This window comes from Emydura macquarii, unplaced genomic scaffold (genome assembly GCF_026122565.2).
Source record: "Emydura macquarii macquarii isolate MOO-44397 ecotype Brisbane River unplaced genomic scaffold, CSIRO-AGI_Emac_v2 contig_2205, whole genome shotgun sequence".
NCBI lineage: Eukaryota > Metazoa > Chordata > Testudines > Chelidae > Emydura > Emydura macquarii.
The window spans coordinates 21,540,183-21,556,225 of NW_027132342.1; the positions used below are offsets into that span (position 1 = coordinate 21,540,183).

Genomic DNA, 16,043 nt, shown 5'->3' on the forward strand with positions numbered 1-16,043 from the left:
GAGTAGGAGAGTGTGAGGGGACACCTAGGAAGGGCAAACTGCATGCATTAGTTAGAGACAAAACATACTTTTCTGCCTAGCTGGTGGGATCAGGATTAAAGAAACCCATTGGTGGGTTTGAAAAGCCCGCGCTGTGCAAGGATTGGCCTGTGGCAATTCGCCCCGCTTTGCTTATGAGGTACTGAGGGTGTCGGTGTTAAATCCACAGGCAAAAGGGTGAGTTGTGGCTGAAGTCTTGTCAATTTACTGATTGCAAACAGCCTCCCTCGGGGATTTTTATTTTCTTCAAATCAGATTCGTCAGCCCCTTGGAAACTTTTATTCTCTGAAACCAGAGAACGAATAACCTGGCGGGAGGGGAAGGAGGCATTTGTCATTTTGCTCTCCCTTTTCTTTGATTAACACCCGTTCTGTTCATACTGTCCTCCATCCCCCCCTCCCGAGCTGTGCTTTCAGTCTTTTACCCAATACCCTAGAAATCACGTCCTTTGTGATGATCCCCAGAAAGTCCTTCACCAGGACATGTTAGGAATTCCCGAATGGTTGGGACATTTAGATTTAGAGTAGACCTCTGCCAGTTGGGTCAACTGAGAGCAAGGATAGAAATTGTTATCCGTTATGTGGACCAGCTTTTGGAGAAGAATGAAACACATTTGTTCCAGAAGGGTTTACCGATATTTTCTAACAACAATAGAACATTGAGATTCAGGACTTCTGGGTTTTATTCCTGACTTTGGAGGGGAGTGTTTTCTAATCGCTACAGACTCTTCTGCCCCCTTTCCACCCCCAGTGTGACCCTTTCTATGCAGACCTTTGCAATTTGTCCATGTCCTAGTCCTCCCCCTTCATTATCTCCTGTCTGTCTCCTTCTTCACCAAGCTCCTCATTCTTCTGTGTTCCAGGTAGGCTATATGCTTCTTCCTGCTGCCTGGGTGCCAAAAGTAGGGGCATTTAAACTACAGAAGAGACAGACTCCGTGCTTTAATTTCTGGTGCCTGAAACCACAGTGAGCCCCTGTAGATGCCAGGAGTGTTTGCAAGGGAAGTTTCTGCTCCACTGTCTGAGGAGATACAATAACAGCGTAGCTAATCTTCAGGCGATTTAGGTGCCAGACTAAAATTCTCTGCTGACCATGTGTGAACTGTGAGTTTTCAGAAGCTTATAACTTGGCCAAGTTGGGATAGGTTTTAATGGTGATAACAAAAAGCATATCCCTGACACTTTTGTGGCCAGTCTGCTTAATTTCAATTATGTGCCTTAAAGCATGGAAGAGCTTAAGTGTCTCAATACAAGTTGTGAGAATGTTTTAACGTGGGCAGCAGTACAATGTATTTTCCCATAACTTTGATCCATGGCTGATTTTTTTTCCCTTTGTGTTAATTATATTGACTTCAGAGAGATTTCACTGGTGTAAACTATTTATGTTGTGATGTGCATTGGATACACTCTAGCACCATGCTTTTGTTTCCCAAAAGCAAAAAAACTAAATTAAACTGAACTGAACTTAAAAAACAAACAAAGAAGAAAGCTGCCTGGGACAGACACCCAACATGGAAAATTTTGGAAAGAGTGACTGAAGTTTCTCAAAAATATAAGCAACTGAAAACAGGGTTTTACAACGGAGAGTTAGGCAAAAGTGGTGGGCAACTTTAACCAGAGACAGTGCTAGCAGCCCCTAATATCTTTGGGGTGGAGGGAAAAACATATGGTCATAGGAATTACTATACTGCATCAGATAATGACCCACCTACTCGAGGATTATGCCCCTCCTCCCCCAATCCCCATGTTTGCCAGAATCAGAGAAAGTGGTAAGAAATACCTCAATGGTCAGTTATGGGATAATTTTACACCTTCAGTAACAAAGCTGCTTTGTAGTAGTAGTAGTAGTAGTAAAAACAGAAATAAACACACACACGCACACAAAACATTTCAATTCTGACCTTTCTTTGGCGGTGGGGGTAGTTTCCTGCAGACTGAGTCCTCCTCAGTCTCAGACTACATGGCCTACTCTGAATACAGCAGCACATACTACTTGCTGCTCATAGGCCCTTACAAGGTCCCATCCCAAAGATGCCTCGCTAAAGGATATTCCTTTCCCAGAGCCAGCGATGCCACCCAGGATTCCCTTAGGTGTTAAGGCGATGGGAATGGTGAAATATAACATTAATAACTAATGATGCCAATCGTGATTAATAAACACGTTTCCCATTCGTTGGTTAAGGTACATAGCAAACATATCTTTGTACAACCGAATTTCTGCGGGCAAGTTGCAGTCCTCTCTGCCTGTACTGGGAAACATAGCCTGGTATCCAGAGTACAAGTAGTCCTCCTGTGGGACTGACGGACGTGAACAAAAGGTATCTATTTAAAAATGATTAGCGGTAGCAAATAGGAGAAGTACACAGAACGTTGTATCGTTTAAAAACCGTTCAGCTTAAAAGAGAATGTCCGCGACAGAGAAGCAGAGGATAGGGAATGAGAAAAGGCGACGCGTTTTTCCACGGCGGATAAGTATCGGGTTTTTTTTAAGTATCGGCCCCCGTTTTCATAGAAGCAATTCAGAATCTGACCCCTTCCCAACCTAAAACAACGGCTTCTGCCTCTGAGGTAGAGGAATGAGTTCCTTTCGCGGGAACGGGAAAGCAGGCTGGTTTTGTGAGCGATTTCGTTGGAATTAGTAGTCACACTATTGCATGCACTGTGAAAGGAACAGTAAGAATGAGCAGAGCACCAAATGAACACGTTTAATGAACGGAAGAAACGAATTCTGGTGAAATAAATGCGCGCTTCTCACATTAAAGCTCCCGTGTGCAAGCGTTGGAAAACGTCTGGGAGAAGGCAGGCGAAAGACGAGGCGTCAGGAAACCTGATTGGTCGGATTTCGATGCGGTCTGTGAATCCTTGAAAATCAGTTGAGTGTTTACAAAAGAAAATGGCCACAAATAAGAAGAGCTCTTGCCGGAAGACCCTCCCGCAAGGCAGTTAACAAGCTGGGGGGGGGGGAGGATACAGTATGAAAGTGGCTTTTGTTTTACACAGTTCACAGAGACGGGCGATAGTGCCAGAAACCGTGAGGTCGCGTTGCCACCCCGATTACTGCAAGCATGACTTTTCCATGGATTCAAGGCCAGAAGGGATCATTGCGATCGTCTCGTCTTGACTGTGTGTCTTACTATTACAAATGAGGGGTTTATCATCGATCGAATCTAACTCGTCTTTGTTATCTTCCTTCTTTTATTCAAGTCTAATTAGAGCAGCGCACCAACAATGGCGAGTGGGGGAGGGGAATGGAGCAGGGTCAATGACCCGCCTCTTCTCTTCTAAATCACGCGCGGCTACTGCAGGAGAGGAGGGGTGGAAAAGGCGGCCAAGGCTCCGCCTCTTTCCGTGACAGTTCTCAAACAGGTCGGCCTCCAGAATATATAGAGAGAGCGTCAGTTTCTTTCGCTCTTTATCTGTTGTCTGTTTTGTGAGTTTGTAGTAGGTGGATTCTAAGGTTCTAGCAGTATGTCTGGCCGAGGCAAAGGCGGTAAGGGTTTGGGAAAGGGGGGTGCTAAGCGCCATCGCAAAGTGCTTCGCGATAACATCCAGGGTATTACGAAGCCGGCTATCCGTCGCTTGGCTCGTCGTGGGGGTGTCAAGCGCATTTCTGGGCTGATCTATGAAGAAACTCGTGGTGTGTTGAAAGTGTTTCTGGAAAACGTGATCCGTGATGCTGTCACTTACACTGAGCATGCTAAGCGGAAGACCGTGACGGCTATGGACGTGGTCTATGCTCTGAAACGCCAAGGTCGCACTCTGTACGGCTTCGGGGGCTAAATTCCCATCCCGCTTTGAAGTTGAAACATCGTCGAAACCACAAAGGCTCTTTTAAGAGCCACCCACACTTTCACAATGAGAGCTCAATTGCTACTGGGGGTCTTCTCTCAAACGAAGAGAATTCTACGTGGGCTGGTGTAAATAAAGCACTCGGTATCTGCTTTATGGTATTTCGTTTTGTTTTTTTTGCTCGGCCGAGTTGTGGAGCGCATGGACAAAACTAATGCTCTTTCCCTGTGGGGTGGCTGGGTAAACCCTGTGCTAAAAAGGTCATGGAAGATCTTCCCCTTCCCCCGCCCGCCGTCTGTTTCCTAAGCGCCGAGACCGGCACAACAGTGTGGCTTTCCCAGGAGGGGAAGCCAAGCCCCCTTATTCCCGTCCTGATGCTCTGAAAAAGTCATGAGAAGCAAAGAGGGGGCGGGCAGCGAGCAGCTGGCTTAACATGCAATAAAGTCCGCCCTGAATGAAAACACTAGCGGCTGTTTTGTTTTTCCCCTGGGGGAGAGCGGTGTCTTTCCCGTCTCTTTGTTCCTTAAAGTCAATATGCCCTTTTTCATATTAAGTGAGAAGCTAGAGAGGGCAGGACCCGTTGTCAATAGCAAACCGCTTTTAGGTAGTCCAGCGGGCCACTAGTTCGGAGTTTTGCTCTCCTCTGAAGCTTAGGGCAGGAGTGAAGGGAAGTAAAAAGAGGGGTTCTTCAGAAGGAGGCAGCCCGAGTCCTCAGTGCGAGAGGGGAATTACTTGTAGGATAGGGATGGGGCCGGGTCACCTTCCGAAAGGCTACCCGTTAGCACGCCACGCAGAACGAGAACGAAGAGAAAGTTCCATGGAGTCGACACATTCTGTGGTTTCAGTGTCACCCGCCGGGGATTGGTGCTCACGGAGGTTGTTCATATGTTCAACACAGCGATGGTGAAGCGGGAATAACGTTCGGCATCGGAAGAGATTTGCCCCGTTAGGCAGTGAAATAGTGAGAGGCCGGCCGAGCCACCGATTTAAACGAGAGAGAGAGAACCGAAAGAAAACTAGAAGGCGGGGGGGGGGAGCGGCCGGTGGAGTCTCTGAGCGAGAGGGAGCCGCACGAAACGGACAATGGGGAGAGCGCGGGTTTCAGTGATTTGACCGTTGAAAGCCGCCCGCTTTTAGCCGCAGTCTGCATGAGCGAGAATGGGGGTGGGGAAGGGCGGGTCGGATTTCTCTCTTCACGGCGCGGGCTTTTCAAATGTTCAAATTATCCAATGATATTGGTTCAATTTCATCAACCAATCGGAAAGGAGCGTTTGGCTATAAATGCCGTGGGAGCCAGCCGCTTCGCTTTACTGCCCTCTTTTTTACTGCGACTGCGAGGAAGCTTGTGAGTTAGGGCTACTACTGAAAATGGCCAGGACCAAGCAGACCGCCCGTAAATCCACTGGTGGCAAAGCCCCGCGTAAGCAGCTGGCTACTAAAGCCGCCCGGAAGAGCGCGCCTGCTACCGGGGGAGTAAAGAAGCCTCATCGTTACCGACCCGGCACCGTGGCCTTGCGAGAGATCCGCCGCTACCAGAAATCCACCGAGCTGCTTATCCGCAAGCTGCCCTTCCAGCGCCTGGTCCGCGAAATCGCCCAAGATTTCAAGACTGACTTGCGCTTCCAGAGCTCGGCAGTTATGGCCCTGCAGGAGGCGAGCGAAGCCTATTTGGTGGGGCTCTTTGAGGACACCAACCTGTGCGCCATCCACGCCAAAAGAGTCACTATCATGCCAAAGGATATCCAGTTAGCCCGGCGTATCCGCGGCGAGAGAGCTTAAGAGCTTGCGCCTGGCCGCTTTTGACAACCAGCAGACCGCTCCAAACGATCCAAAGGCTCTTTTAAGAGCCACTACAAACCCACTCGAAGGTGCTGTTACACGCTCTTAATTTTTTCCACCCTCGAACGTGATGATTGCGGATTATGCTAATATAATAAAACTCGTTTCGAAGAAATAATATGTAAAATAGCAATGCGATTCTCATCCCTGTAGTATACTTAGTTTAATTCTACGCCTTCCCGAAATAATAGGGCTTGCTGCTCTTTCTGGCTCGGTCACGTTTATATCTCCCTTAATCTTCTTCTTTCTACCGATTATGGAGCGTGCACCGATATGTCTCACATCATGCCCTTTGTGGCAGGACCGGGTGTATCTCGGGTGCTTGGAATACTGAGAGCACTTTCCGGATCGGGTCCCCCACTCGAGGTACGTAGGTGGTCTACCGTGAGGCAGTAATATAAGTGTCCATGTGGCTTTTATATCACAGGTTTAGGTGGTGTGCTTTTTGGTACCTGCCTAATTTAACAGCAACGCAGCGGTGGTTTCGTTTATAGCACTGGTGCGGCGAAGAGGATTTAGGAGCGTAATATTTTAGTTTAGGCACCTAGATTGCTTCTTGGTTCTGGGGCTTTCTAAATTATCCTTTTCTTATGAATTAAGGAGTGGGGTAAAAGCTCGAGGAAAGGGTTGGTAGAGCTGAATGTAGGACATGTTCAAAAGTCTCGTAACACCTCCCTCCCTCCCAAATAATAAGAATTTTTTATTACTAATTTATAAGTGATAAACGTACGTCTACCAGGTTCTACCTTACAAATACAACTTTTCAATAGAGGAAAATATACCAGAAGATACAACGGGTTCCCTCTCCCTGGTATTGATGGAATGTAAAAATTGACTTACAAGCAATCAAAAGGAAACAGATCCAAACCATCTTTTTTCTGTTTTTTAAAAAATAACTATCCCTCTTTCCCTTCCCGACTAAACCATAAGACACAGTAGTAAAATGTTCAAAGGGATGTTGCTTACAGGTATAGCGCACCCCTTTACTTATTCCAATTACTAGAAAGAAAAGAAATGGAGAGCGTGTAACAGCACCTTCGAGTGGATTTGTAGTGGCTCTTAAAAGAGCCTTTGGATCGTTTGGAGCGGTCTGCTGGTTGTCAAAAGCGGCCAGGCGCAAGCTCTTAAGCTCTCTCGCCGCGGATACGCCGGGCTAACTGGATGTCCTTGGGCATGATGGTGACTCTCTTGGCGTGAATGGCGCACAGGTTGGTGTCCTCAAAGAGCCCCACCAAATAGGCTTCGCTCGCCTCCTGCAGGGCCATAACTGCCGAGCTCTGGAAGCGCAAGTCAGTCTTGAAATCTTGGGCGATTTCGCGGACCAGGCGCTGGAAGGGCAGCTTGCGGATAAGCAGCTCGGTGGATTTCTGGTAGCGGCGGATCTCTCGCAAGGCCACGGTGCCGGGTCGGTAACGATGAGGCTTCTTTACTCCCCCAGTAGCAGGCGCGCTCTTCCGGGCGGCTTTAGTAGCCAGCTGCTTACGCGGGGCTTTGCCACCAGTGGATTTACGGGCGGTCTGTTTGGTCCTGGCCATTTTCAGTAGTAGCCCTAACTCACAAGCTTCCTCGCAGTCGCAGTAAAAAAGAGGGCAGTAAAGCGAAGCGGCTGGCTCCCACGGCATTTATAGCCAAACGCTCCTTTCCGATTGGTTGATGAAATTGAACCAATATCATTGGATAATTTGAACATTTGAAAAGCCCGCGCCGTGAAGAGAGAAATCCGACCCGCCCTTCCCCACCCCCATTCTCGCTCATGCAGACTGCGGCTAAAAGCGGGCGGCTTTCAACGGTCAAATCACTGAAACCCGCGCTCTCCCCATTGTCCGTTTCGTGCGGCTCCCTCTCGCTCAGAGACTCCCCCGGCCGCGCCCCCCCCCCCCCCCCCGCCTTCTAGTTTTCTTTCGGTTCTCTCTCTCTCGTTTAAATCGGTGGCTCGGCCGGCCTCTCACTATTTCACTGCCTAACGGGGCAAATCTCTTCCGATGCCGAACGTTATTCCCGCTTCACCATCGCTGTGTTGAACATATGAACAACCTCCGTGAGCACCAATCCCCGGCGGGTGACACTGAAACCACAGAATGTGTCGACTCCATGGAACTTTCTCTTCGTTCTCGTTCTACGTGGCGTGCTAACGGGTAGCCTTTCGGAAGGTGACCCGGCCCCATCCCTATCCTACAAGTAATTCCCCTCTCGCACTGAGGACTCGGGCTGCCTCCTTCTGAAGAACCCCTCTTTTTACTTCCCTTCAGTCCTGCCCTAAGCTTCAGAGGAGAGCAAAACTCCGAACTAGTGGCCCGCTGGACTACCTAAAAGCGGTTTGCTATTGACAACGGGTCCTGCCCTCTCTAGCTTCTCACTTAATATGAAAAAGGGCATATTGACTTTAAGGAACAAAGAGACGGGAAAGACACCGCTCTCCCCCAGGGGAAAAACTAAACAGCCGCTAGTGTTTTCATTCAGGGCGGACTTTATTGCATTTTAAGCCAGCTGCTCGCTGCCCGCCCCCTCTTTACTTCTCATGACTTTTTCAGAGCATCAGGACGGGAATAAGGGGGCTTGGCTTCCCCTCCAGGGAAAGCCACAGTTGTGCCGGTCTTGGCGCTTAGCAAACAGACGGCGGGCGGGGGAAGGGGAAGATCTTCCATGACCTTTTTAGCACAGGGTTTACCAAGCCACCCCACAGGGAAAGAGCATTAGTTTTTCCATGCGCTCCACAACTCGGCCGAGCAAAAAAAAACAAAATGCCATAAAGCAGATACCGAGTGCTTTATTTACACCAGCCCACGTAGAATTCTCTTCGTTTGAGAGAAAACCCCCAGTAGCAATTGAGCTCTCATTGTGAAAGTGTGGGTGGCTCTTAAAAGAGCCTTTGTGGTTTCGACGATGTTTCAACTTCAAAGCGGGATGAGACTTTAGCCCCCGAAGCCGTACAGAGTGCGACCTTGGCGTTTCAAAGCATAGACCACGTCCATAGCCGTCACGGTCTTCCGCTTAGCATGCTCAGTGTAAGTGACAGCATCACGGATCACGTTTTCCAGAAACACTTTTAACACACCACGAGTTTCTTCATAGATCAGCCCAGAAATGCGCTTGACACCCCCACGACGAGCCAAGCGACGGATAGCCGGCTTTGTGATACCCTGGATGTTATCGCGAAGCACTTTGCGATGGCGCTTAGCACCCCCTTTCCCAAACCCTTACCGCCTTTGCCTCGGCCAGACATACTGCTAGAACCTTGGAATGCGCCTACTACAAACTCACAAAACAAACAAGAGATAAAGAGCGAAAGAAACTGACGCTCTCTCTATATACTCTGGAGGCCGACCTGTTTGAGAACTGTCACGGAAAGGGGCGGAGCCGTGGCCGCCTTTTCCACCCCCTCCTCTCCTGCAGTAGCCGCGCGTGATTTAGAAGAGAAGAGGCGGGTCATTGACCCTGCTCCATTCCCCTCCCCCACTCGCCATTGTTGGTGCGCTGCTCTAATTAGACTTGAATAAAAGAAGGAAGATAACAAAGACGAGTTAGATTCGATCGATGATAAACCCCTCATTTGTAATAGTAAGACACACAGTCAAGACGAGACGATCGCAATGATCCCTTCTGGCCTTGAATCCATGGAAAAGTCATGCTTGCAGTAATCGGGGTGGCAACGCGACCTCACGGTTTCTGGCACTATCGCCCGTCTCTGTGAACTGTGTAAAACAAAAGCCACTTTCATACTGTATTCCCCCCCCCCCCCAGCTTGTTAACTGCCTTGCTCTTCTTCTTATTTGTGGCCATTTTCTTTTGTAAACACTCAACTGATTTTCAAGGATTCACAGACCGCATCGAAATCCGACCAATCAGGTTTCCTGACGCCTCGTCTTTCGCCTGCCTTCTCCCAGACGTTTTCCAACGCTTGCACACGGGAGCTTTAATGTGAGAAGCGCGCATTTATTTCACCAGAATTCGTTTCTTCCGTTCATTAAACGTGTTCATTTGGTGCTCTGCTCATTCTTACTGTTCCTTTCACAGTGCATGCAATAGTGTGACTACTAATTCCAACGAAATCGCTCACAAAACCAGCCTGCTTTCCCGTTCCCGCGAAAGGAACTCATTCCTCTACCTCAGAGGCAGAAGCCGTTGTTTTAGGTTGGGAAGGGGTCAGATTCTGAATTGCTTCTATGAAAACGGGGGCCGATACTTAAAAAAAACCCGATACTTATCCGCCGTGGAAAAACGCGTCGCCTTTTCTCATTCCCTATCCTCTGCTTCTCTGTCGCGGACATTCTCTTTTAAGCTGAACGGTTTTTAAACGATACAACGTTCTGTGTACTTCTCCTATTTGCTACCGCTAATCATTTTTAAATAGATACCCTTTGTTCATGTCCGTCAGTCCCACAGGAGGACTACTTGTACTCTGGATACCAGGCTATGTTTCCCAGTACAGGCAGAGAGGACTGCAACTTGCCCGCAGAAATTCGGTTGTACAAAGATATGTTTGCTATGTACCTTAACCAACGAATGGGAAACGTGTTTATTAATCACGATTGGCATCATTAGTTATTAGTGTTATATTTCACCATTCGCATCGCCTTAACACCTAAGGGAATCCTGGGTGGCATCGCTGGCTCTGGGAAAGGAATATCCTTTAGCGAGGCATCTTTGGGATGGGACCTTGTAAGGGCCTATGAGCAGCAAGTAGTATGTGCTGCTGTATTCAGAGTAGGCCATGTAGTCTGAGACTGAGGAGGACTCAGTCTGCAGGAAACTACCCCCACCGCCAAAGAAAGGTCAGAATTGAGATGTTTTGTGTGTGTGTGTGTTTATTTCTGTTTTTACTACTACTACTACTAGAGCAGCTTTGTTACTGAAAGTGTAAAATTATCCCATAACTGACCATTGAGGTATTTCTTACCACTTTCTCTGATTCTGGCAAACATGGGGATTGGGGGAGGAGGGGCATAATCCTGGAGTAGGTGGGTCATTATCTGATGCAGTATAGTAATTCCTATGACCATATGTTTTTCCCTCCACCCCAAAGATATTAGGGGCTGCTAGCACTGTCTCTGGTTAAAGTTGCCCACCACTTTTGCCTAACTCTCCATTGTAAAACCCTGTTTTCAGTTGCTTATATTTTTGAGAAACTTCAGTCACTCTTTCCAAAATTTTCCATGTTGGGTGTCTGTCCCAGGCAGCTTTCTTCTTTGTTTGTTTTTTAAGTTCAGTTTAATTTAGTTTTTTGCTTTTGGGAAACAAAAGCATGGTGCTAGAGTGTATCCAATGCACATCACAACATAAATAGTTTACACCAGTGAAATCTCTCTGAAGTCAATATAATTAACACAAAGGGAAAAAAATCAGCCATGGATCAAAGTTATGGGAAAATACATTGTACTGCTGCCCACGTTAAAACATTCTCACAACTTGTATTGAGACACTTCAGCTCTTCCATGCTTTAAGGCACATAATTGAAATTAAGCAGACTGGCCACAAAAGTGTCAGGGATATGCTTTTTGTTATCACCATTAAAACCTATCCCAACTTGGCCAAGTTATAAGCTTCTGAAAACTCACAGTTCACACATGGTCAGCAGAGAATTTTAGTCTGGCACCTAAATCGCCTGAAGATTAGCTACGCTGTTATTGTATCTCCTCAGACAGTGGAGCAGAAGCTTCCCTTGCAAACACTCCTGGCATCTACCGGGGCTCACTGTGGTTTCAGGCACCAGAAATTAAAGCACGGAGTCTGTCTCTTCTGTAGTTTAAATGCCCCTACTTTTGGCACCCAGGCAGCAGGAAGAAGCATATAGCCTACCTGGAACACAGAAGAATGAGGAGCTTGGTGAAGAAGGAGACAGACAGGAGATAATGAAGGGGAAATAAACCAAAATTGGTAAAACGTCCATGGTGGTAGAGTGTACCGAATGCACATCGCAACATTCAAAGTTTACGAAATAGGACATTACGATTGGAAGCTCTGTTTTTCATGGGTTAAGGAACGGAATCTTAGTTAATTGGATAGAGAAGGCAGACCAGGAGCTTCTGTTCTCTCTGTCTCATGAAACAGGAAAAATTCGATTTTTGGTGAAATTGAGAGGTTACAAATTCAAAATGGATGAAAGGATATAGAGATATATATTCTAACTCAGCACCTGATCAGACTATGGAAAGTGTTGAAACGGGATATAATTGTGGCCAGGAATTAAGGAAGAGTTCGAGAATGAACATTTTTATCAATAAGAAAAATTTCCAAAGTTATGCTATTTAGGGGGGAGGGGAAAAAAGGAAGGGCTATAAAAACGTTGTACTTCGGATTTTTAACTGATCTCTAAATCTTAGCGATTTGAGGGAGATCTTCCTGTGAAGCTGACCATTGTGAGATCCCTTGAATGGCTACTTCTAAAAATGGGTTCCTATTATTTTATTTATATTTAGTCACTTTGAATATAGTTTTAATATTTATTTTTTGTTTATCTCTTTAAAATATTTATATCAATTATGAAATGATAGAAATGTGAGTTGCCCCCTTAAAAATAGGATGGAGTGGGAGGATCTTTTACAAAACTTTGAGCAATGTGTGCTTCTGTGCTCAGAAATCACCATGTAGCTTGAGACTGGAAGGATTCACTCTGCAGGAAGCTGGTTTTTCACACCACTTAGTACTTTATAGCACTGAATATATTTAGAGCAGAGCTCTCATTGACTTTTTGTGCATCTCTGAGGGCTCAGAATTTCTGTAAGTCAAGCCCCAGGTGTCTTATGTAAGGCTCTAATCCAAAGGACAAGCACAATGTTAGTTTCCACCTGTGAAAAATGTTACCATCCTTAAGTGACTTGCCCAGATACACTTAGGCAATCTGTGGCAGAGACAGATATATACACTAATTCCCCGGGGAGGCATTCAAAAGCCTTAATCCTGAGACCATCTTTTCTCTTCCTGAAAGTCACTTTTTCATTCACTATACACATTTCAATTTAAGTCCTACACAGATGATCCTACACTACACAACCCAGACTCATTAGTTAAGTGCTCTCCACTTTGTTTAGAGAGTAAGGCAGAGGTCCTAGGGCAAAAAATAGTATGCAATCATTACATAAAATGGCCACAGATTTTGTCAGCCCACTAACCCGACTACCCTTAAACCTGCTATTATAAATTGGTCTTTTCCTTTCTTCTGTTAAAATAGGTGTTTATATCTGCAGTTAAAATGGCTAAAATGAACAACTAATCAAAGCAGGATTAGCCATCGCTAAACCAAGGTATGTTTGTACAGTCACATTCATCTGTGTTTTGTATTATCTATATAGATAATATAAAACACTTAACTATGACCATACAAACATACCTGACTTAAGATATTTTAATTACTCTGCTACAAGGCCTTGTACCTCCATTAAGGCCTTGTATTCTAGTAATTAAAAATCCAGCACACCTTTAATTACTATTTTTAAAGAATGTATAATGCCAAGAGAAATTTTTAATTTCATTGTATCAATTTTTGTTATGATTTTGTATTTAAGCAAAAAAAAAGTTGAGTTTTCCTATAGAGACCAGAATATGTTTGATACCCTATGGACTGGGGTTTTATCTCCCCTCAGCCACAAGCACGCCTGAAGGAGCAGCAGGGTCTGGCTAAATAATTTATGAACTACTCCCAGTGAAACCCTCATTCATCCAGTGATCCGTTAGATCATTGTTTCCCATATGCATCTTGTGCCTCAAATTACAGTCCATGAACCAAAGATCTTACATTCTAAAATATTTCTTACATTTCGGTTTTATTTAACTTTTATTTATTTAATAGTACAATTTAAATAGACACCATTTATGCCTGGAGTGAAAGAGAAGAGGACAACCATCAAAACATGAACTTCTCTGGTAGATGTAACTGGTATAAATTAATAAATAACAAATTTTGTGGAGGTTATCACAGTTCAGGGTAGTTGCATCTGTATTTCCCTGTTGTGGTGCAGTAAGGGCACCCACTCCAAGCTCCCAGATCCTCAGCCGTCACTTTCACCAGAGAGATGTGTCTTTCTCCCCCTCCAGACCAGGAATTTTCCATGCTGTACAGTTTCATGTCTAATGTGAATATCCCAGTAAGGCAATCTGTGCTTTGCTTTCTTTTCAGAGGCTACAAAAAGTGCAATTGCCCATAGTTATAAGTTACCACACAGCCCTTTCTAACCAATCCCATTTATTTGGAAGGTGAAAGCATTACAGAAAAAAGATATTAAAGACAATAAAAGAATCTACATATAGCCTAATAAGTTTACCAGAAATCACCATCCAATGCCAGAAAGGTCTCTGGTACTTGATTCTTCCTTTAAACCCCACCAAGGGGTTTGTCATCTGTAGTCACAAATTCATAACAGCTTCAACTCAGAACAAGCCCACTCAAGAAAAAGTTAATCTTTCCTTTATACAGGTTCGGCCTTTGATCTTACAGATAATCAGTAGATAATGGTTCTCTTCTTAGAGTGTAGCTTCAAAGGAGTTTTGCATAATTAGAGGGGAATAAATTTGCATTCACCTTCCTCTACAGAGTCTCACATAACTGCCTTCTCACAGCTGCCTTCTGAGACCACAGATCCAGGCTCTCGGGGCAAGCTGCTAAGAAACCATCACCGCCTCTTGCCTGCATTGGTGAGGATAATTGCTTTTGCAGCTAAAATATATTGGACTTTTGGTTTGGGGGCTCATTTTATATGTTTATAAGTATAGTAATTAAAGTCTTTCTGTCATTATCAAACGAGAGTCGTGTCAATTCCTGAGCACACTAATAGCAGATCCCATAAGCCTACACTTTCATTTTTGTAAATCATGTGCTTGGTGATCATTGTGGCCCTCAAGAACCAAAGTCTTTGTGGTGGAATCAAACCCAGGTAATAACCTAGGATATAATTTTCGGCTGCAATTTGGTTTCTGAAGCCAACCACTGCTTTCACTCTTGTGTCCATCTCTTTCTATTACTGCTTTCTACTGTTAGATAGTCCCCAAAGCATATGTATCAGGTTCTTTTTTCTTTGTCACAGCACCAACAAACATCAGAGGATAAAATCTTTTAACTTGTGCAACCTCCGTGGCATCCAATACATTTTGAATAATGCAGAGCCCAAAATCTTTCACAAAGATGGATTTCCTCTTCATTAACAAAGTATACATAGTGGACAGGGGCCCGGAGAATTTATGAAACATTTCTAAGGGTCCAAGTAGTTCTGGGGCCACTGGCAGTCCAAGGGAATCAGGACCAGATTCATAAATTAGCAAGTGTCTTAGTTGTAGGCACTGCTTCTCCACTGAGAGTGAGAATCATAATGTTGTTTTAGCATTAGAAAGGGACAAAGCCCTCATCATTGGTTAATTGGGAAATTTATATGATCCTCTTGCTTAGCCAATACTTCCAAAATATAGGTTCGTTCCCACTTTGCAAGTCTGGGTTGCCCCAAATAGATAATTTTGCATGACGGCTTGGATGAAATTGGTACCTGTTAGCTAGAGTAGCCCAGACCCCTCATTGAGCCGCCATTGTAGACACCTTACTTTTCTCCATCAGCTGAAAATAGAAATTGAGGAGATCAACAGTGGGAATTTGGTGCATTAATGCACATACAATTTCCACCCACATGGGTATAAGCATGTTAGCGTGTTGAAACCAGTTTCACATCTGTGACATAATAAAAGCAGAACAGCAATTTTGTAGGTCAGGGAGCGAACCTCTCCTCTCCTCATATATTGGGATCTGGAGTTTTGAAAATTATAGTCATAGGCATAGACTGTGTCCACACGGGAAGATACTAATGTCTTTCTAAAATAAAATGGAGGGATAGACACAGGTAGGCCACTTAGAATATAGACATGCATAGGCAGAATATTCATTTTTATTATATTAACCCTTCCCCACAGGCTCAGAGACAGAGGATACCAGCCATATGTATCATTACATATTTGGGAGAGCACAGGATCTAAGGTTATCTTCATTAGTTTGTTAATATTTCTTGGTACTTTTGTACCTCAGTACTTCATTGTATCCATTTGCTTATGGAAATTCCACTGAGAGAAAGTTCTATCACATGACAACTGCGAGACTTCCAAGAGTTCTGATTTTTCCCAGTTTACTTTATAACTAGATATTGATCTAAACTTTTGAATTAGTAATTAGGGGGCTGGAATAATGGTTTGTGGCTTGGATACAAAAGGGGTATTATGATAACTGGGCTTACAATGAAGGGAAATTTGTAAGCTCAACTCTAAAGAGTGAGTGTAAGTTTATGAGATGTCACAATAACCTATAACAATAAATGTTGATAGGAAAAGGTAAAAAAACAAGACAGAAAGACCTAACTAGCCCAAACAAAAAGGCCCAGTGATATAACTCAAGGACTGTGTTAATTT

General features: G+C 45.0%; 3 protein-coding genes and 1 pseudogene across 3 annotated transcripts; 2 read left to right on the forward strand and 2 right to left on the reverse strand.

The window, feature by feature from the left end:
* The first annotated feature begins 3,458 nt into the window (after positions 1-3,458).
* Positions 3,459-3,880, forward strand: LOC137160503 (histone H4). The gene has a single exon (XM_067559070.1). It carries the CDS (start codon positions 3,507-3,509, stop codon positions 3,816-3,818), a length of 312 nt encoding a protein of 103 aa, XP_067415171.1. The 5' UTR covers positions 3,459-3,506; the 3' UTR covers positions 3,819-3,880.
* A 1,273-nt stretch (positions 3,881-5,153) lies between these two features.
* Positions 5,154-5,684, forward strand: LOC137160814 (histone H3). Its single transcript, XM_067559680.1, has one exon. The coding sequence runs from the start codon at positions 5,196-5,198 to the stop codon at positions 5,604-5,606; it is 411 nt and encodes a 136-aa protein (XP_067415781.1). The 5' UTR covers positions 5,154-5,195; the 3' UTR covers positions 5,607-5,684.
* Positions 5,685-6,712: 1,028 nt separating this feature from the next.
* LOC137160813 (histone H3) lies at positions 6,713-7,233 on the reverse strand. The gene has a single exon (XM_067559679.1). The coding sequence runs from the start codon at positions 7,199-7,201 to the stop codon at positions 6,791-6,793; it is 411 nt and encodes a 136-aa protein (XP_067415780.1). The 5' UTR covers positions 7,202-7,233; the 3' UTR covers positions 6,713-6,790.
* A 1,283-nt stretch (positions 7,234-8,516) lies between these two features.
* Positions 8,517-8,889, reverse strand: LOC137160504 (histone H4-like; annotated as a pseudogene).
* Between the last annotated feature and the right edge of the window lie 7,154 nt (positions 8,890-16,043).